Consider the following 20,712-nt stretch of genomic DNA (forward strand, 5'->3'; position numbering starts at 1 on the left):
CAAATGTAAGAAAATGAGGTGAACACCACTTATGTAAGAAATGTAAGAAATTAGGTCAGCGACTATGTAATCAGCGGTACATTACTTATATCTTGGAGCTCAGGTCCCATTCATTTCAATAGGAGCTGAGCTGCAGTACCTGAGAATGACCACTACATGGTGTGAGGAGTTGAGGTTTTCATGTTTCTTGCGGCACCGCACAACAGCTGATGGGTGCGGGTGCCGGACCCTGCCAATCTGATATTGATGTGTTCCTTTGCCTCCTGCCTGCTTGGTCCCATTCTGGAGATCGCACATGATGACACCACACTGTGGATGGAGGAGTTAGCATTTTATTACTGTGCAGTCACGTGACGCGCGCGGAATGTGCAAACCTTTTGGAAGCTGTGGCTCGTCTGACTCAGAGGAGCTGATCCTAGCAGGAGGCAGATGTGAGAGGGGGACAGATCGTCAAAGGGTACAGCGGGCAGAGTCAAGAATATGGAGGGGGCGGAGATGAAGGGCAGTTCAGCAAAGCTTTATGTTCTGGCCAACTTGGGTCCTCACCAGAGGTTTTGGCTATGGTTCTATGGGTTCCTCTCTACGTTCTTGGCTATCTATCCTGGTCCCGGTTCCAGTTCTGTCCATGACTGAGATGGCTGAGTGTTTGCATCCTTGGCTTTTGTTTCGGTTCTGTCTTTGGTCACGGCGCATCTCCATCGTTAGAACAATCACTATGTATAGCTTGTTTTGGTTTGTGTGTCTCTTCCCAGCCCGTGGCTAAGTTATCCTTGGCTTGACTATGATCTGTAGCTCTGCTCTGTCCGGCTCTCTGCTTCTGCCTGTGGCCCCGGTAGACCCAGGGATGAAGTGTGGGGAGCTCCGGACTCTGGTTCTGAACCGGCTCCGGATGCCGGCGTTCTTAGCGTAACATTACAGGACTGAGTGCTTCTCTACAGGGCAAGTTAAATCCCGAGCAGCAGGTTCATCGAGAAACCAGAGCAGTTTACCGTTTACTGGAGAGACCCGAGCGGCCGGCAATGGATCAGACTCCTCCTGCAGGATGCGCTGGGAGAAACAGAAGAACGCAGTAAATAAATGGAATCGCTAATGGTTTATGTCACTTTAAGAAAGTTTTGAAAATTGAATACAGGGATGTTGCCCCTCATCAGTGCAAAGCAGATCTGATTTGGCTGTATGAGAGGCTTCTGACTGAGATCTAAAAGGTAACGTTTTTCCTTGTGGAGAGCTTTGCTTTGCACTGATGAGGCGGTAACACACCCGAAACACGTGTCTGCAAATTGAGATTCTGATTTGGCTATTATCCTAAGTCATATGGCAAGGGTCGCTATTGACTTTTAGGTTTGCTACGTCCAGTGGATGGTGCTAGAGTTCTAGTCCTCTCCTTCTCTTAAGAGCTAATTTGCATATTTAATTTCCCAGAGAAACATTGAATGGCTTATAAGCCTCCTCACTGACAGGCCAGGCATGTCGCTCTCCACAAGGAGAAACGTTACCCCCCTAAATTAGGATACAAGGTGACTAAATAAAAATAAAACAACTTAATCCCAGATAATCCCTTTAAATAATGTATGTGATATAGTGAATTTCGGGGGCCTATGGGGACATGATGTATGAGGTAGAATAGGATTTGGGTGAAGAACTTGTTATCAGACGACTTACTTTTAAAACTGCAGCTTTTCCTTCTCCTGTGGCCACAAAGACGACCGTTTTAGCTGCGTTGATCACTGGGAGTGTGAGAGTGACCCTCTCCGGAGGAGGCTTGGGGGAGTCACTAATGGGAGCCACTATCTTATCTGTCACCTGATGAGGAAAAACATTAGGAGAAATCGGTGAAGGAAGAGAGTAAAGCCATAGGCACATATTCCACTATGGGTGCATGGATAATTAATGTATATATGCAATGCATACAGTCTGTAGGATCCTGTGAATATACGTTTTCCCTCATGCTATTCTACTGAAACTGTGAGATTGAGAACCTGCAGCTGCATCCCCCTCCACTCCCCAGGTCTAATATTTACTGTTTTACACTAGATACTAGATTGTAGGGTCCGAGGATCCATCTGAACATTAATGTGACTTTCCGATTTAACATCAAAATTTAGCAATAACATTAATGCTTAATGCGTGTATCTTGTGCCAGCCTTTCGACATTTTATGTCTGATTCCCGGACCCCCTATTCTGTCATATAAGGTGGTCCATTGGTAGTGCGAGACACTTCCTGACGCTCACCAATTGAACACTACTTGTCATATAAGGATGAGATTTATTCCGATCTCATCCATTTTGCAGCTATTGTAATCCACTGTGGATTTTTGATAAAAAAAAAAAAATCCAGGTGGAAAATCAGTAGCAAAATCAGCAATCTAATGCCTGGCATAAAAATTGTGCAAGAACCTCCAATTTTGTAAGATTGATGAGGGTAAAGGATGATCCTCATATTTTGGATCCCCAGTTGTAGCTGGTGTAAAGATTACGCCGACTGTCTGTAGCATTTATAATGAAAAATAATTTCCATACTGATATAAAAGTGTTATTTTGCTAAAAGAGGGGATAATTTATTGACCCTATGACCCCCAGAGATCCAGAAAACGTGGACCTGAAGGGAGAGGAGGATCAGCATGCACATCTCCACGCCAAGGATTCATGATGGGAGATTCTCATACACTGCTGGACCCGAAGTGATCAATAAGTTATTCCCTATCCTATCAATAGGGGATAACTGATTAACTAGGTACAACCCCTCAGTGATGGAGCACTGATGACATAGTGGGTGGCCTGATCTGCTTACTAGTGATGAGTGAACGTGCTCGGATAAGGTGTTATATGAGCATGCTCATGTGCTAACCATGTTCGAAAACCACGTTTGAGTCCTCGCAGTTGCAAGTCTCGCGGCTGTTCGACAGCCGCAACATATGAAGGGATTGCCTAACAGGAACCTTGAGCGCGTCAAACTCGGATGCATGCTCAGATAACACCTCATCCGAGCACGTTCGCTCATCAATACTGCTTACATTAGGGTGGAAGTGTTTACCTGTAGGAGAGGGTGTCCTGGGAAGAGTGAAGCCGTGTGCCCATCTGGTCCAGTTCCTAAAATCAGCATGTCAAAAATCGGGAGGTCAAACCCGGGGAAGATCTAAGAAAAATGAACAAGTTTCCAGGTGAAGAACAGCACAAATATCACATGGCATCTCTGAATAGTCTGGTCTATTAACCTGAGCTGCGCAAGTATGGCGAGATGGCAGATGTTCGCAGGAAAAAAAAATTCCAATCAGGTCTTCTGTATTACGGATGAGATTTGCCTACTCCAAGTCTATGAGTGCACAAGAAGTCCTGACAGAACAACTGTACGGGACCAAATTTTTACAGATATATTGCAATCACTAACAGAAAAAGTTCGCATTTTATTCTCTGCTCACGTATAAAAACTAATGCAGAACAAACAAAAATCATCCGTTATTTCTGGATGAAAAAAAAATACTTTTATATGTCCAAGTGAACATAGCCTTAAAGGGGGACCGTCGCTTTAGATTTTTATTTTAGAAATCAATAGTACATGTGAAAATAAGAAATGATGTAATATATCTTATCCGAGAAATCTACTTCTTTCTGCTCCAGGACTGATCATTAATTCTCCAGTCTCAATTCACGGAGAAAATCTATATTCAGTGAAGGCAGATTTTCACATTACAGAGATAGTAGATGACGGTTGGTGCTTATAAGATTCTATGGAGAGGGGAGAAAGGAGGATCTCCGCCTCTAGCTCCTACCTGCCCTTATTTTCTTCATAGACTTATCAGTAGTAACTGTATTACATTACTGAGATAGAAGATGGCAGTTGCTACTGATAAGATTCTATGTAGGGGAGAACAGAAGGGAGGAGCTAGAGGCAGAACCCCTCCTTTCTCCCTCTCCATAGAATCTTATAAGCACCAACTGTCATCTCCTATCTCAGTAATGTAATAAAGATTCTACTGATAAGAGTCTATATAGAGGGTTCTGCTCCATAGAATCTTACAAGCACCAACTGTCATCTCCTATCTCAGTAATGTAATAAAGATTCTACTGATAAGAGTCTATGTAGACGGATGGGGGGGGATAGAAAGGAAGGAACTAGAAGCAGAACCCCTCCTTTCTCCCTCTCCATAGAATCTTACAAGCACCAACTGTCATCTCCTATCTCAGTAATGTAATAAAGATTCTACTGATAAGACTCTATGTAGAGGGTTCTGCTCCATAGAATCTTACAAGCACCAACGGTCATCTCCTATCCCAGTAATGTAACAATCTGTCTTTACTGAATACAGATTTTATCTGTGAATTGAGACTACTGAGAATGAAAGATCAGTCCAGGAGGAGAAAGAAGCAGATTTCTTTAATAAGATATATTACACCGCTTATTTTCATGTTTACTATTTATGAAATAAAAATTAACATGACGGTTACTCTTTGAACAATCTCGACTTGGTAGAAGGACCCCTTAAAATTAACCAGGTCACAATGTGTACCCTTCATAAGAAGCAATACACCCCGGTGTAGATGGAAGATAAAAAGTCTGGGCAGTCAGCGATCGCCTGCAGTGCTGCGCTGCATCCTCCTCACCTCTCTTAGCTTCTTTTCATAGTCAGCCGCTGCCTCTTCCACAGTCAGTGATGGATCGATGACGATAAACTGAGGTTCAGACAGGAGGCCGAGAGGAACAAGCTGCCGCTGTGACAAGTGGCGAAAGGACACATAAGAATTGTGCACTGCGCAGAGGAACACAAGTATCATCCCGAAAACCACGGACTCCACATTTCGGCCGCTGTGGTGGCCTCATCCGCCCCTCCTGTGGTCGTGTTACGACCAGTGTGACCATAACAGAGGCCTGGTGGCCGAGGAGCCGCCTCTGGATGGTGCTTATGTGGTTACACTCCATGAAATTGCATTTTCCGTCTCCCGCCTCTGATGTGGTTCTGGGCTTTATATGGGATATACTATTGGATCTTGAAATTTCAGAGAAAAATGTATGGAAAAAAAGCAGTACGAGGATCTATAACTCTATAAATCCAGCAGCGCTCATTTACTGTAGGAGGACATTAAGTAACGCCCCATCTTGAATCCCAATCCAAAATCTGTAACCGGACCCCTCACCTATGTGACATTTACAACACTGGTGACCCCCTCAGTTATCAGGGTCCAGAGGCAAATGCAAACTCGAGCATGTAGACCCTCAGCCAGCAGACATTTACAGGAATTAGTATTGCTTCATAAAAAGCTTAGCAGCAGCTGAGATAAAGTACAGTGCATCCTTCAGCTGCTGCAGAACCTCTTTCAGACAAGAAAGGCAGAACATTAAAGTGTTTTAATCCCAAAATTAAAGGGGTTGTCCGGTGAAAACAAGTTATCGCCTGTGATTACTCATCGATCGGTGGGAGTCCAACCGCTGGGACCTGCACCGATCGGCAGAGTAGGGCACTATAGTCCCCATTAGAATAGAGCGGCAGTGCGCATGCTCAACTGACACTCCATTTTGTACTAAGATAAAAGTGTACCAATGGAAATAAAAACCCCTTGTGGAAGATCAACACACTCTTCTGTTCAAAGAGGTAGTCACAGGAACACTTTCCATTTAAGTCTTCAACTGGTTTATTAAAAACGTACTGCATAAACCAGTGCAAAATCAGGTAAACATACACTGCCCTTCTGGCATAACGGGAATAACAAAATAGCAAACAACACAGTCTGTGTGGCTGCGGGGTTAAACTCTAACACGAGCATAGCTCTGGAGATCTCATCTCCAGACACACCGAACACTGAATGAGTCCAAAAGCTCCACATTTACCTTCTGGACCACACCCTGGGGTGGGAATATGGTGAACTGCCTCCCACCCACTCTTCAGATATTCACCAAAAAACCCAGCCTTATTATGGATCAACTACCTCAGCACATAACATGCTGGATCATACTTCTGGGTTCGTATCACTGAGGCTAACATCCTCATTGATACATATCTCCCCTCCAAGATTTTACCAGTGACCTACTCACACGGTTTTGCCAATCAGTGCGGGTCCCAATGGTTGGGCCATCGATCAGTAAGCTATCATTTATCCTTACATCTTTTGGATAGGTTATAACTTAAAGGGGCTGACCAGAGAAAAGTTATCAAGACAGGTGATAACTTACTGATCTATGGAGATCCACCCCAATGGGCAGACCAGGCCATTTTTATTCCTGATGGGTCACTTATCTCCACTACAAAATGCTCTTCTACTCCAAAGGGAATGGAGCGGCGGTCGAGCTTGCACTGCTGCGCCATTCTAACAGGAAAAAAAGTGCCCTTCTGCTGTTTGGTGCAGATTCCCAGCGGTCAATCAGTAAGTTATCACCTATCCTGATATATTTTGGATAAGTTGTGACATAAAGGGCATGTCCATAGAAAAGTTAGGTTCTAACTTGTGGATCGTCTGACCTCTGGGAACTGTTAGCCTCTCTGAGGTAGTCCCATAGAGAATGAACGACCACTGTTCCAGTCTGGGAATCGGGGGGGGGGGGGTCCCAGCAAACAGACCCCCACCAATCCACAAGTTAGCACCTAACCTTTGGGTGATGGGTAGTGACATTGGAAATAATCCTAAGTCAATTCCTGAACAGCGATTCCAAAATTTGCATGAAGCTCCTCGGTCTCTTTCTTACGGAGGTTCTGCAGCAGCAGGAATGTATATTATCCAGTAATGTTCAGTGCCCTCTCTGCTGCAGAACATCTTTGTGAAGAGGAAGGGAAAACAATGATTACTGCATTTGTTTTATAGCTGAAGCCTATGTCTGCCTCACCTAGTGCAGAAATAAAAAAAGTCTTTGGGGCAGTGATTAAAAAAAATGAAAAAGTTATGAATAATTGCCCCGATGTTTTCTTTTCATACTTCAGCTTCTGTAGAGCATCTTTGAGAAGGGAAAGGGGGAAGCCTCAAGTCAACTACTACGAACATTTTCTTAACCACTAACATCCAGGTTTCCCCTTCACGTTGACAGCAGCAGCTGAAATGTATTTTATGAAGAAGAACATCATCCTGGCTGCTGCAGAACCTCTTTGAGAACTGTAAGAATCAGATTTTCAACAATTACATTACATCTATCACAAGTATGCCGAGTGCTTCCTCTTTCCCGTTTTGGGGAGGTTGTGCGGTGGCCACGTAACACACATTCTGTCTGTGTTTTTAAAGGGGAAATGAATTAAAATTCCATGTCCGTGTTTTTGGAAGGGATTACTGTAATTTTCCAGTCCAAATAAACGACTGCAACATCGCAGAAGGGAATAAAGTGCAGGGCTGGAGTGTAGAAACAGAAAACCTATGGAGTGAAGAGCGAGGTCCTGGGAGCAGGTCAGAACTTTCCACCATGTGCTGCTTCGGATGGCACTTTCACCGGATGACAGTGTTATGTAACAGGTCAGCGCCCAGCTTGTGATGGCATCCATGAGCTGTACACGTTTCTTGGGTAACTTCCCCAATTGCCACATCACTTTTTTTGGGGGGTTACAAGATTTCACATGTACAACTAAGCTTCTATATAAAGGAGAAGTGTCTGATTAATAAAGAGAAGCATTTGTGGTCTCATGGAGGGTGGAGAGACTCACATCATTGTGACTGCCAGTGATCAGAAGCTTATCACCCACCCTGAGATTTGTACCCCCGTATTGGTCAGTGGCATCATATCGGGGTACATATAACTTATAAAGAGAACTTTTCTTTACTTTGTATGTTTAATATAAACATATCAGCAATTCTGCCGCTATTTTTCTGCATTTTAGATTTTAAACTATTCGCCAAGATCCAAAAATAAAGTGTAGATTTGATAATAAAAGGTTCTATAGTTTCATTTTATGTTTCATTATTTTGTACAATAAAAGAAATAAAAATCCCTTGCTTTCGTGTCGCCATATTCTGAGAGCCACAAGTATTACAATTGTCCTTCGAGGGCTTATTTTTTGCAGGACAATTTGAAATTTTCATTAGTGAAATTTTGTGGTAGATGTGACTTTCCGATCACTTTTTATTACACTCTTTTGGGAGGTAAAATGAATAAAAAATTAAAAAAACTTAAAGCACCACTCTAGCATTTTTTTTTTTTATTACGGTACTGGAGTGGTGTTTTAAATCCATGTCCCCTGTCTTATACTTACCTTCCGCCATCTTAATCTGTCATCAGTTTGTGATCTGCCGGAACGCTCCAGTGTTTGCTGGAGGTCACAATTTGTGACGTAGCCTCTGACTTCCGGCCAGTTAGAAGATAAGCTCCCAAGATGGCGCCACAGGACAGGAGCGGCACCGAAATAACGTGAAAACCCCGGTAAGTTGAGCATAAGACAGGGGACTTCGATTTAAAGCACCGCTTCAGCGCTGAAAAAAAAAAAGAACCAGCTGGACTGGTGCTTTAAAATTCTGAATTTATTTCATTTTTTAAACACAATTCACCGTCATGTTATCATTAATCAATACGATCACTACAGTTCCAAAAATATATGATGTATTTTTCAGACTATGGGACGCACCCCAGGTTTAGCATAGATAGCATAGCACCAATCAGATTCTCCTTGATCATAAAAAGCTGCCTCCAGACTATAAGGCGCACACACTTTGTCAGTTGTGTGAGGCCATTTTTGTGTGAGAAGGTGTAGTATGTATCGGTACCATTTTTGGGTGAATATGACTATTTGATCGCTTTTTAATTCATTTTTTGGTAGCAAGCATTTACAAAAAAAACATAAAACCTGATTTTTTTTTTTAATGTTATTTTTATGAAGTTGCCTGTGTAGGAAATATAATATCTAATACTTTATTCTGAGTGTCGATACGGCTACAGTGACACCCAATTTATGTTTTATTTTTGAGCTTTTACTATTTTTAACTTTCGTGAGTACAGTGCTTTATGAGGGCTTATTTTGTACATAAAGAGTTGTAGTTTTTATTGGTACCACTTGGGGATACATAGAATTTCTTAGATTGTTTTTTATTTTTTTGTTAGGCAATATGAACAGAAACAGCAATTTTGGCATCGTTTTTCATGTATTTACTATGCACAATAAATGACAGGATGGTTTATAGTACGGGTGGTCACAAGTGTGTTTTGTTTTTGCAAGGGTTTGAGTATTTTTACAATTAAACCTTTTTTTTATTATTAGAAATTTGAACTTTGGGGTTTTAGCATTTATGATTTTTTTTCCTGCAACACTTAACAGTTCCACAACCTATGTTGTAGGATTTCAAAAAGCTGAGAAAAAGACAGGGAAACCATTGTTATCTATCCTTATTACCATAGCAACAATCAACACCCTGCGATCACGCTGCGGGGTGCCAATGGCCTGACAGAGAGGGTGATCTTTCTTAGTCAAACTCCTCTGACGGCTTCACACGACCCGGGCATTTCTCATCATAGCAATGGACCAACACACCTTGTACTCGCCATATGTGCTCTCCGGATCAGAGAACGGCACCAGCCTCTCGTCACACATGGCCACTTTCCATCCCTCAGTATTGAGGCCGGCGGTCTTGGGTAATTCGCGGCTCAGAAGCTGCACCAGGCTCCCACCAGACAGTCCAATCCTGAAGTTATCTACTCCTCTGGACTCATGGACCAAGAGCTGCGAAAGAGAGAGGGCAAGCTCTGCTGGCGAGGGGAACACGCGGATCTGACGATTGGAGGACATCACAAATCTGGAGAGACACATCATAAATAACCATTTACACATCAGTTTTATTTCAGCAGTGGGTCCAGTCACAGATGCTGCTGAAGGTTTCCATTCGGTTCACACCACCTCTTGCAGAGTTTTGGCTGTGGAATCTGTACCAAGGTAACATAGAAAGTAAATGGGGTTTTATAGCGAATCTGTCACCACACTTCACAATACAAACTGCATACATTATTAACTATATCTTAGACCTGATCAGGTTGATGTATTTACTTTAAAAATCCTTGTCAGAATGGCTATATAATCCTGATATCTACAGAGTGAGATCTCATGAGTGTCTGCCCACCCAGCCTGACAGACATCTGCAGCTTGCACTGAGCACTGTGAGATTTCAGCAGGGAGGAGGGACACTGAGGAGCTGTCAATCAGTCTAATTTTAAACCTTGATATAACAGCCAACCTAACATGAATTTTCACAGTGAGTACACCACCCTCATCAGGTCTATCATATTTATTTAATAATGTATAGTTTGCATTGTGTAATGTAATAAGCTGGGGATGTGCTGCTGATAAGGGTATGGGCATTGAATAATTGTATGCACAACAGTTCATCTCCATACAGTTTGCTTGGGCTCGCACAATAGTGTCTTTAGAGCACCACTTCGATGTTTTTTATTATTTCACCCCTGGCGTGGTTTCATTAATATGTGTTCCCTGCCCCGTACCAGCCGCCGTCTTCTTCTGTTCTTGGTGTTGCTCTGAACGTCTACTGCAGGTTGTGACCTTCCGAAAGGCTCCGGCGTTTGCGGGGTGAACCAGAGGTCATTTCTCAATGTAAGTCTATGAGAGCTAAAACGAGGTTGTGATAGACACCACGCCCATCTGACCAGACCAGCCTGATTGACAGGCGAAAACGACTACTTTGGTAACGTATTTCGGCAGCATAGGTGGGGAATCGGGGTCCACAAAATACACTATTGTAATGCACAGCTCAGGCCCTATTTAACAGTATTTTTATCTCATACGGAAAAAACGGGGTGACAGGTTCCCTCTAAAGATACCACTCCAGGGATGAAATAAAAAAACACACCGGAGTGGGGCTTTTAATAAGAAACTTGATAGGCCATCAATCGACTATGAGCAAAAATCTTCCTGTGATAGGGTAGCTTTACACTGGGGCAGCTGTATCCTGTGCTCACTGTCGCCCCCTAGTGAATACTGCACTAAAAGAGCTGTCAAAGATCAGTAAAAGGATTTAATACAATAGACGTCACCTTTTAAACCAATTTAACATTAGCCTGAAAAAAATAAATTACTTTGCTACACCAGCAATGAGACTGTTCACATTGGGCAAAGATAGGAATCTTGAATGTGTAAATTTGGGCCAGAGATCCGACTCGTATGCCCAGGGACATAGATAAAAACAGACAGAGCATAACCAACTTATTTATTAGAGGATTATTTCCAAATAACGAGTATCTCCTGGTTTTCCTTTTGAGAGCCTGAGCGCTGTACTCGGCTTTCTCTGAAAGTTTGGTAGACAATGAATGAGGCTGATGATGAGCTTGTGCTCCTCCACCGCACTGAAGATAGGGCTACAGAGCCCAGTAATTGGTGTCCTAGGGTCCGGATTTCAGAATTGCTGGGGAATGACAGGACAGCACAGGATCACAGCTGCTGCTTTCTGTCTGTATGCTCTCTTTTGCTTCCTCCCCTGCTCGGGAGATGTGGTATGATCAGACCATATCCCTGTACGGTCAGACACAGCCATTACACAGCACATAGAAGGGGCACATTTATAAGATTATCTCAGCACAGGAACATTTTTTTTTTTAAACACATCCAAATACTATTCCAAGATCTATTAATTGAAATGTACTTTAGTTTGTGGGACAACCCCTTTAAGGACTGTAATCTATTAGCCAAAGTGGTGAAAAAGAGTCACTTTCACATCCATACATTATACAGAGAGCTCACAGATTTCAATTCCGTACTATGTCATACTTCATGTCACCTCCGGAGGCGCTGCAGGCAATTTGAACACTTTTTCCTGGGTTGCTGCACAGATTACAGCTGATCATGGTGGATCACCGCAGCTGGATTATCAGAGAATCCTGCCAACAAACAGAGACCCCTTACATTTCTCTCGGAGGTCTAAGTATATTAGTAACAGATGAATACACCACGGAACACAAAGATGAATGGTTATGTTTATCCAGTACACTACAGCACTGCTAGATTCCTTCCCATACAGTGCACACAAGTTTTCCTAATAAACCCAGACCTCAAAATCCCAAAGAAATTATGACATAGCACAGATGAGTTACCACTCCTCTATTAACCCTGGAAATCCCACCATTATGTACAGGTGCTTCTCACAAAATTAGAATATCATCAAAAAGTTAATTTATTTCAGATCTTCAATACAAAAAAGTGAAACTCATATATTATGTAGAGTCATTACATACAGAGTGATCTATTTCAAGTGTTTATTTCTGTTAATGTTGATGATTATGGCTTACAGCCAATGAAAACCCAAAAAAGTCGTTATCTCAGTAAATTAGTATACTTTAGAACATCAGCTTGAAAAATGATTTTAAAATCCGAAATGTTGGCTTACTGAAATGTATGTTCAGTAAATGTACTCAATACTTGGTCGGGGCTCCTTTTGCATCAATTACTGCATCAATGCGGAGTAACATGGAGGTGATCAGCCTGGGGCACTGCTGAGGTGTTATAGAAGCCCAGGTTGCTTTGATAGCAGCCTTCAGCTCGTCTGCATTGCTGGGTCTGGTGTCTCATCTTCCTCTTGACAATATCACATAGATTCTCTATGGGGTTAAGGTCAGGCGAGTTTGCTGTCAATCATACACAGTTATACTGTTGTTCATAAACCAGGTATTGGTACATTTGGCAGTGTGGACAGGTGCCAAGTCCTGCTGGAGAATGAAATTTCCATCTCCTAAAAGCTTGTCGGCAGAGGGAAGCATGAAGTGCTCTAAGATTTCCGGGTAGACGGCTGCGCTGACTTTGGTCTTGATAAAGCACAGTGGATCTACACCAGCAGATGACATGGCTCCCCAAACCATCACTGATTGTGGAAACTTCACACTAGACCTCCAGCAGCTAGGATTGTGGCCTCTCCACTCTTCCTCCAGACTCTGGGACCTTGGTTTACAAATGAAATGCAACATTTACTGTCATCTGAAAACAACACCTTGGACCACTGAGCAACAGTCCTGTTCTTTTTCTCCTTGGCCCACGTTTCTGGCGTTGTCTTTTGGTCATGAGTGGCTTGACACAAGGAATGTGACACTTGTAGCCGATGTCCTGGATACGTCTGTGTGTGGTGGCTCTTGAAGCAATGACTCCAGCAGCAGTCCCCTCCTTGTGAATCTCCCCCAAATTTTTTCTTAACAATCCTTTCAAGGCTGCCGTTATCCCGGTTACTTGTGCACCTTTTACTACCACACTTTTTCCTTCCACTCAACTTCCCATTAATATGCTTGGATACAGCACTCTGTGAACAGCCGGCTTCTTTAGCAATGACCTTTTGTGGCTTACCCTCCTTGTGGAGTGTGTCAATAACTGCCTTCTGGACATCTGTCAAGTCAGCAGTCTTCCCCATGATTGTGGAGCCTACTGAAACAGACTAAGCCTGTTTCACACGTCAGTGGCTCCGGTACGTGTGGTGACAGTTTTCTCACGTACCAGAGACACTGACTCACGTAGACACATTAAAATCAATGTGTCTGTGCACATGTCAGCGTGTTTTCACGGACCGTGTGTCCGCTTGAAAAACACGGAGACATGTCAGTGTTCGTGGGAGCGCACGGATCACACGGACCCATTAAAGTCAATGGGTGCATGTAAACACGTACCGCACACAGATGCCATCCGTGTGCCGACTGAGGACCACACGGACCATGTAGGAGACAGCGCTAGAGTTAAGCGCTGTCCCCCCCCTGCGTGTGGTGCTGAAGCCAGTATTCATTCCTTCTCCCCAGCAGCGTTTGCTGGAGAGAAGGAATGAAAAATCATGTTTTTTTTATTTTTTAAATAAAGTTCACGGTCACCGCCCACCTCCCACCCCCTGTGCGCCCGCCCGCTTGCATTAAAATACTCACCCAGCTCCCGCGATGCTTCCTCTCAGCGCCGCAGCTTGTCCTGTGTGAGCGGTCACGTGGTACCGCTCATTACAGTGAGGAATATGCGGCTCCACCTCCCATAGGGGTGGAGCCGCATATTCATCCCTGTAATGAGCGGTACCACGTGACCGCTGATACAGGACAAGCTGCGGCGCTGAGAGGAAGCATCGTGGGAGCTGGGTGAGTATTTTAATGCAAGCGGGCGGGCGCACAGGGGGTGGGAGGTGGGCGGTGACTGGGAACTTTATTTTAAAAACATTAAAAAAACAAGATTTTTCATTCCTTCTCTCCAGCGAACGCTGCTGGGGAGAAGGAATGAATACCGGCTTCAGCACCACACGCAGGGGGGACAGCGCTTAACTCTAGCGCTGTCTCCTGCACGGTCCGTGTGGTCCTCAGTCGGCACACGGCTGCCGCACATGTGCCACACTGATGTGCCACGTGAGCACACAGACACGGATATCTCCGGTACCGATTTTTCCGGTACCGGAGTAATCTGGACGTGTGACTGGCCTAAGGGACCTTTTTAAATGCTTAGGAAACCTTTAAAGGTGTTTTTTGTTTATTATTCTAATTTCCGGAGATAAAGACTTTTGGGTTTTCATTGGCTGTAAAACATAATCATCAATATTAACAGAAATAAACACTTGACATAGATCACTTTGTTTGTAATGACTCTATATATCAGTTTCACTTTTTGTATTGAAGAACTGAAATAAATTAACTTTTTGATGATATTCTAATTTTGTGAGAAGCACCTGTATCTACTCTCACTTTATTATTGATGGATCAAGATGAGGAGACACAAGGATATACCCCAGTAATAACAAATGTAATCCTTCTAGTGGGATTTTCCTAACATTTTCTTAGCTGCATTTTACAGCAATAGCCAACAGCTTACAACACAGCAAAGGATCTCATTGTTGAAAGTGATCAGTCAGGAGAAGGGTACAAAAAAATTCCAAAGAACAGTTTTAGAATGGCCCAGACCTGGATCCAATTTTTCCTCCCCAAAAAAATATTTCATTTCATTTTTCACAAATTATAGGTGACAAAGGTGGAAAAAGTTCTGAAATGATTCTTCTTAGTATGATTTTTTTTTTTACATGACAAAAACCTGTCATTTTAACAGGTGTGTGTAGACTTTTTATATCCACTACATATGCCAAAGGCTGTCCTAATATAACCATCTTATTTAAAGAAGAAATTTTTTTTACGGCTTTATCATACACTGCAGTGGAGATCGGAGGGGGGGGCTAATAGATTTCGGCTGACGTGTGTACAGTGTAACTGTAAATTCAATGATGATAGCTAGGGATGAGCGATCGTGCTCGGACAAGGTGTTATCTGAGCATGCTCGGGTGCTAACCGAGTGTCTTCGGCATGCTCGAATAATATGTTCGAGTCCTCGAGGCTGAATGTCTCGCGGCTGTTCGACGGGCGCAACACAAGTCCGGATTGCCAGTTTGTTAGCCAGACTTTGGAGGCCCATTTAGCTTCTGATTTACTAACTTATAGGCAATTTGTACATTTTGGGTGGAAATCATCTTTAAATGTAGATGAAGTAGAACTATTAGATAAAGAATCAGAGCGGCTGATGTTCTCCAAATGGGGCCATGAACACAGCAGGAAGCCGCTTCCTTGGTAACAGCAATCCCCCGGTGACAGATCCAACATCTCCGACGCTCAGAGACAATACCCACGTGTCAACTTTACACTTGTTATGACTGACAAAGTCGTCTCACTGGGGGATTTTATTCCTGGGGGCCATGATGTTTTTAAGGAATGATAGAAACAAAGCATTTACTGAGGAGAAAAGAAAAAAAATAATAAATGGGTCATGAATCCGGCCTAGTGATGAGCTAAACCTCAGCCAGTGACACCTGGCTGGCTAACATAGGGTCAGCCTGTGGGTTTCCCGATTTTGGTTACCCCGACCTACTGTCCCACTCTCTACGACTTAACGTTTATGATCCATGCTGATGGCAGGCGATAGACTTAATTAGTGAGACAACCCCATAACTTCTTTTATTTTCCGTATTATATCCATGGTTTTGGTAATCCAGATTTTTTAGCCTTTGGTGTAAATGTCTTCCAGTACCATAGCCAGGGCTGTGGAGTCGGTGTCCATTTTGGTGGAGTTGGAGTCGGTATAAAATGGACCGACTCCTAAAATATACAATACATTGGGTACAGTAGTACAATGCTGGATGTGCTGTAAATGTTTTCATAAGAATTTGGGAAAGTTGTGAAATGTCCTATAAATGTCTGTTTTGCTCCTGATCTAAGGATCTGGGCTGCACTTTATGTACATGCTCAGTAGTGACCGATGCAGTGGAGATTAATCTGTGCTGCACTTTATGCACATGCTCAGTAGTGACCGATGCTGTGGGATCGGAGCGGAGATGAATCTGTGCTGCACTTTATGCACATGCTCAGTAGTGACCAGGGCTGTGGAGTCAGAGCTGAGATGAATGTGTGCTGCACATTATGTACATGCTCAGTAGTGACCAGTGCTGTGGGGTCGGAGCCGAGATGAATCTGTGCTGCACTTTATGTACATGCTCAGTAGTGACCAGTGCTGTGGGGTCGGAGCTGAGATGAATCTGTGCTATACTTTATGCACATGCTCAGTAGTGACAGGTGCTGTGGGGTTGGAGCTGAGATGAATCTGTGCTGCACTTTATGCACATGCTCAGTAGTGACTAGTGCTGTGGAGTTGTAATGGAGATGAATCTGTGCTGCACTTTATGTACATGCTCAGTAGTGACCAGTGCTGTGGAGTCGTAGGGGAGATGAATCTGTGCTGCACTTTATGTACATGCTCAGTAGTGACCAGTGCTGTGGAGTCGTAGGGGAGATGAATCTGTGCTGCACTTTATGCACATGCTCAGTAGTGACCAGTGCTGTGGAGTCGGAGCTGAGATGAATGTGTGCTGCACATTATGTACATGCTCAGTAGTGACCGGTGCTGTGGAGTCGGAGCTGAGATGAATCTGTGCTGCACTTTATGTACATGCTCAGTAGTGACTGGTGCTGTGGAGTCAGAGATGAGATGAATCTGTGCTGCACTTTATGCACATGCTCAGTAGTGACCAGTGCTGTGGAGTTGTAATGGAGATGAATCTGTGCTTCACTTTATGTACATGATCAGTAGTGACTGGTGCTGTGAGGTCGGAGTCAGAGGTTTGGGTTACCGACTCCACAGCCCTCGCCATAGCAGAGTACATCTGTCTAAAAAAAAAATTTTTTTTGCCCAGTTTGATAAAAATATGTAAAAAAAAAAAGTTACATTTTACTGAAAAACTTTTTTATTGCACAATCCTAACAAACAAAAGAGCCCCCCCCCCCTCCCTCCACAATAAAGGAGCCTTTCTAAATTTTCCACCAAAACATTTTGATAAATTTGAACCAAAACTGAAAATGATGAATAGAGGACATAATTTCTCCACTGCTGGGTGACCCCATGTCCATCCATCCTGAGATACTGAGTTATGTTTGGAGTGTCACACCTCAGAGACCGCCAACACAGATCATAGGGGCTTAGAGAATGACAGGTGAAGACACACATATAGCAGGGTGGCTCAGTGGTTAGCACTGATGCTTTGCACCGTTGGGGTGCTGGGTTCAAATCTCATTAGGGACGACATCTGCAAGGAGCTTGTATGTTCTCCCAGTGTTTGCGTGGGTTTAGATTGTGAGCCCCAATAGGGACAGTGATGATGATGTCTGTAAAGTGCTGTAGAATTAATGGCGCTATATAAGTATAATATAAACCTTCTGTGACCTCAAAGCTGATAGATAACTACACCTCCCAGCATACGCCAACATGCTTGACAACAGTTGGTGGAGTCTAGCAGGACATGTCCTCAGCTACCACCGATCCTAGCCCAAACATTTCACCAAAACCTTGTGTAAGCATCGAGCCATGCCCGATCTCATCACAATTACCGAAATACACACGGCCCTTCCCTTGGCGCTAAATAAACCAAACCTTGAATCAATACATTTCTGCTGCGTCTCCAGACTTGTAGAAATAATGAATGGCACAGGCAAAACACTTATTTTCCTTCGAATGGCAATGGTTTTGCATCTGTCATTTTTAATGATGTCTATGGGTCATCAGTGTTTCTCTCCTGCATTATAAGTCAGGATAAGCCGGACGTCATTTGGACACAACAATGTGAACAGAAGCCATAATAGCACTGGGAAGAGCCGGCCAGGACTGTAGAGAGTGATGAGACAAGCCCAGGTCAGTCCCTGGCCGGCTCTTCCCAGCGCTTTTGTGGATTTTGTTTATAATGTCGTGTCTTATTCCTGCAGACAGATTCCCTTTAAATCAATTTTTGAAGATGGGAATAATCCGTATGAGCCTACGGGAATGCAATTGTATAGAATCTGAGACAGGCTTCTCTTATTAGATATATCGGGAGTTTTCCATGGAGTAACAATCATGGTTCCAGAGGGTGCGAATGCTCAGACGCAAATTCAAGCAGAAATTTATTGCACCGCAAGGACCCGCCGGCTCCCTGCACTACAACACACCCCGCCGGCCAGAGGCCGGCAGGAGACGTCAGCTTGTCAGTGACACCATGCGCTGCCCGCACCGGCTCGCCGAAGTCAGTTGCCCACTACAGAAGACATTATACCAGGAAGGGGCCCAGCACGGGGGACATTATACCAGGAAGGGGCCCAGCACGGTGGACATTATACCAGGAAGGGGTCCATTATACCAGGAAGGGGTCCAGCATGGGGAAAATGTTCATAGGATGGGAGATTATTACGAGAAGAAGCCAGGATGGGGTGCAAACGTATTTCTTTATAGAATCTAGAACACTACTAGGGCCCATACGTTTGGCCAAGATGCAGGTGGGGGCCCAGGTCCAAATTTTGCCCTGGTGCCTTGGACTTCAGTTACGCCGCTCGCTGGGAGTAACCTGTGACAGATCCCATTATATCCTATGGGCGCCTGTCTATATTACAGATACACAATGAATATTCTCACATTACACAGATCCCACAGTATCGTACAGGTAACAATCGTTCCAGGCACAAATCGTACACAGGATCAGAACCAAAAAGAGACCAAAGCCGCAGAAATACAACAGCGTCACACAGCACAGGAGCAGATTCACAAGGATAGGAATAGGGAGAGGGATCCGCATGGGCAGACACCGGGGAGAGGGATCCGCGGGGACGGGCAGACAGATACCGGGGAGAGGGGGATCCGCGGGGACGGGCAGACAGATACCGGGGAGAGGGGGATCCGCGGGGACGGGCAGACAGATACCGGGGAGAGGGGGATCCGCGGGGACGGGCAGACAGATACCGGGGAGAGGGGGATCCGCGGGGACGGGCAGACAGATACCGGGGAGAGGGGGATCCGCAGGGGCAGACAGACAGATACCGGGGAGAGGGGGATCCGCAGGGGCAGACATACAATGGGGAGAGGGGTCCGCAGGGGCAGACATACAATGGGGAGAGGGGTCCGCAGGGGCAGACAGATACCAGGGGGAGAGGGGTCCGCAGGGGCAGACAGATACCAGGGGGAGAGGGGTCCGCAGGGGCAGACATACAATGGGGAGAGGGGTCCGCAGGGGCAGACAGATACCAGGGGGAGAGGGGTCCGCAGGGGCAGACAGATATCAGGGGGAGAGGGGTCCACAGGGGCAGACAGATACCAGGGGAGAGGGGTCCGCAGGGGCAGACAGATACCAGGGGGAGAGGGGTCCGCAGGGGCAGACAGATACCAGGGGGAGAGGGGTCCGCAGGGGCAGACATACAATGGGGAGAGGGGGACCCGCAGGGGCAGACAGATACCAGGGGGAGAGGGGTCCGCAGGGGCAGACAGATACCAGGGGGAGAGGGGTCCGCAGGGGCAGACAGATACCAGGGGAGAGGGGTCCGCAGGGGCAGACATACAATGGGGAGAGGGGGATCCGCAGGGGCAGACAGATACCAGGGGGAGAGGGATCCGCAGAGGCAGACATACAATGGGGAGAGGGGGATCCGCAGGGGCAGACAGATACCAGGGGGAGAGGGATCCGCAGAGGCAGACAAATACCAGGGGAGAGTGGTCCGCGGGGGCAGACAGATACCGGGGAGAGGGGGATCCGCGGGGGAAGACAGATACCGGGGAGAGGGGTCCGCAGGGGCAGACAAATACCAGGGTGTTAGAGAGATGATCACTACTGACACAGATTTATAGACAGACAGGAAAGCGACGCACAGATACCCAGACCATACAAACGTCAGCCTCACATGCACCACCTTTCCTAGATCTGGGGCACATGTGACACCGGCACCGTATATCGGGTAAATGTCACCCGCCACCGCGCCAATCATACGTAGCCATGGCGTGACAGGTGAGGGTCATAAAGAACAGAACATAATCTGGAAAACTGTAACCCCGACACACGTGCAGCAGTATCTGAAGAAAAGGTGCACCAACTGTGGTAGAACTACAAGTCCAAGCAGGGCATGCTGCAACCTGTGGTTCCACAGCTACTTGTTTGCAGCAGGAGGGTCACCTGTTCCACAGAGGAGCGCAGGTTAGAACAATGCACAGCACGGCGGCGGCGGCAGGACCCACACCCTCACACACTGTCATCTCATGCACTGACTCACACGAGGCATTGTGTCGCAGCGACGTCTTACAGCAGCAAGCACAGCCACCCGCACACCGAGAGAAGAGTAAGAGCGGATACTGTACCAGCGCACACTCAGCGGCACAATGACAAGACTAAAGAAAAAGAGAGCAGGGAACTGGCAGGTGAGAGGGCGGAAGTGACGTCAGGCAGTCCTACCTGTGAGGCTTCGGTAAGGGCGGAAGTGACGAAAGGCAGCGCTAGTCGCTACAGCGCGGCTACAGTGTTGCTGGGCTCTACCGGAAGTT

At 45.3% G+C, this 20,712-nt stretch overlaps 1 protein-coding gene across 3 annotated transcripts; it reads right to left on the bottom strand.

The window, feature by feature from the left end:
- Positions 1-316: 316 nt before the first annotated feature.
- On the bottom strand, positions 317-20,712 carry PGLS (6-phosphogluconolactonase). Of its 3 annotated transcripts, none has more exons than XM_077262663.1 (6): positions 20,624-20,712; positions 9,433-9,694; positions 4,604-4,711; positions 3,036-3,137; positions 1,663-1,803; positions 317-1,047 (listed from the first exon to the last, which is right to left on the bottom strand). In XM_077262663.1, the coding sequence occupies exons 2-6, from the start codon at positions 9,685-9,687 to the stop codon at positions 913-915; spliced, it is 741 nt and encodes a 246-aa protein (XP_077118778.1). In that variant the 5' UTR covers positions 9,688-9,694; positions 20,624-20,712; the 3' UTR covers positions 317-912. The 3 variants fall into 3 exon arrangements, with proteins under 3 accessions (XP_077118778.1, XP_077118776.1, XP_077118777.1); XM_077262661.1 differs by having other exon boundaries at positions 20,530-20,627; XM_077262662.1 differs by lacking the exon at positions 20,624-20,712 and adding an exon at positions 20,445-20,578.

Source organism: Ranitomeya variabilis, chromosome 5 (assembly GCF_051348905.1).
Source record: "Ranitomeya variabilis isolate aRanVar5 chromosome 5, aRanVar5.hap1, whole genome shotgun sequence".
Taxonomy (NCBI): Eukaryota; Metazoa; Chordata; class Amphibia; order Anura; family Dendrobatidae; genus Ranitomeya; species Ranitomeya variabilis.

What these genes read in the sequence shown, in the direction of transcription:
- PGLS (XM_077262663.1), bottom strand. Translation starts at nt 9,687, where the DNA reads ATGTCCTCCAATCGTCAGATCCGCGTGTTCCCCTCGCCAGCAGAGCTT. An exon ending in ATGAAAAGAAGCTAAGAGAG is followed by an intron (nt 3,138 to 4,603) that starts GTGAGGAGGATG and finishes CATTTTTCTTAG; the next exon opens with ATCTTCCCCGGGTTTGACCT. An exon ending in GAAAAGCTGCAGTTTTAAAA is followed by an intron (nt 1,048 to 1,662) that starts GTAAGTCGTCTG and finishes TGTTTCTCCCAG; the next exon opens with CGCATCCTGCAGGAGGAGTC.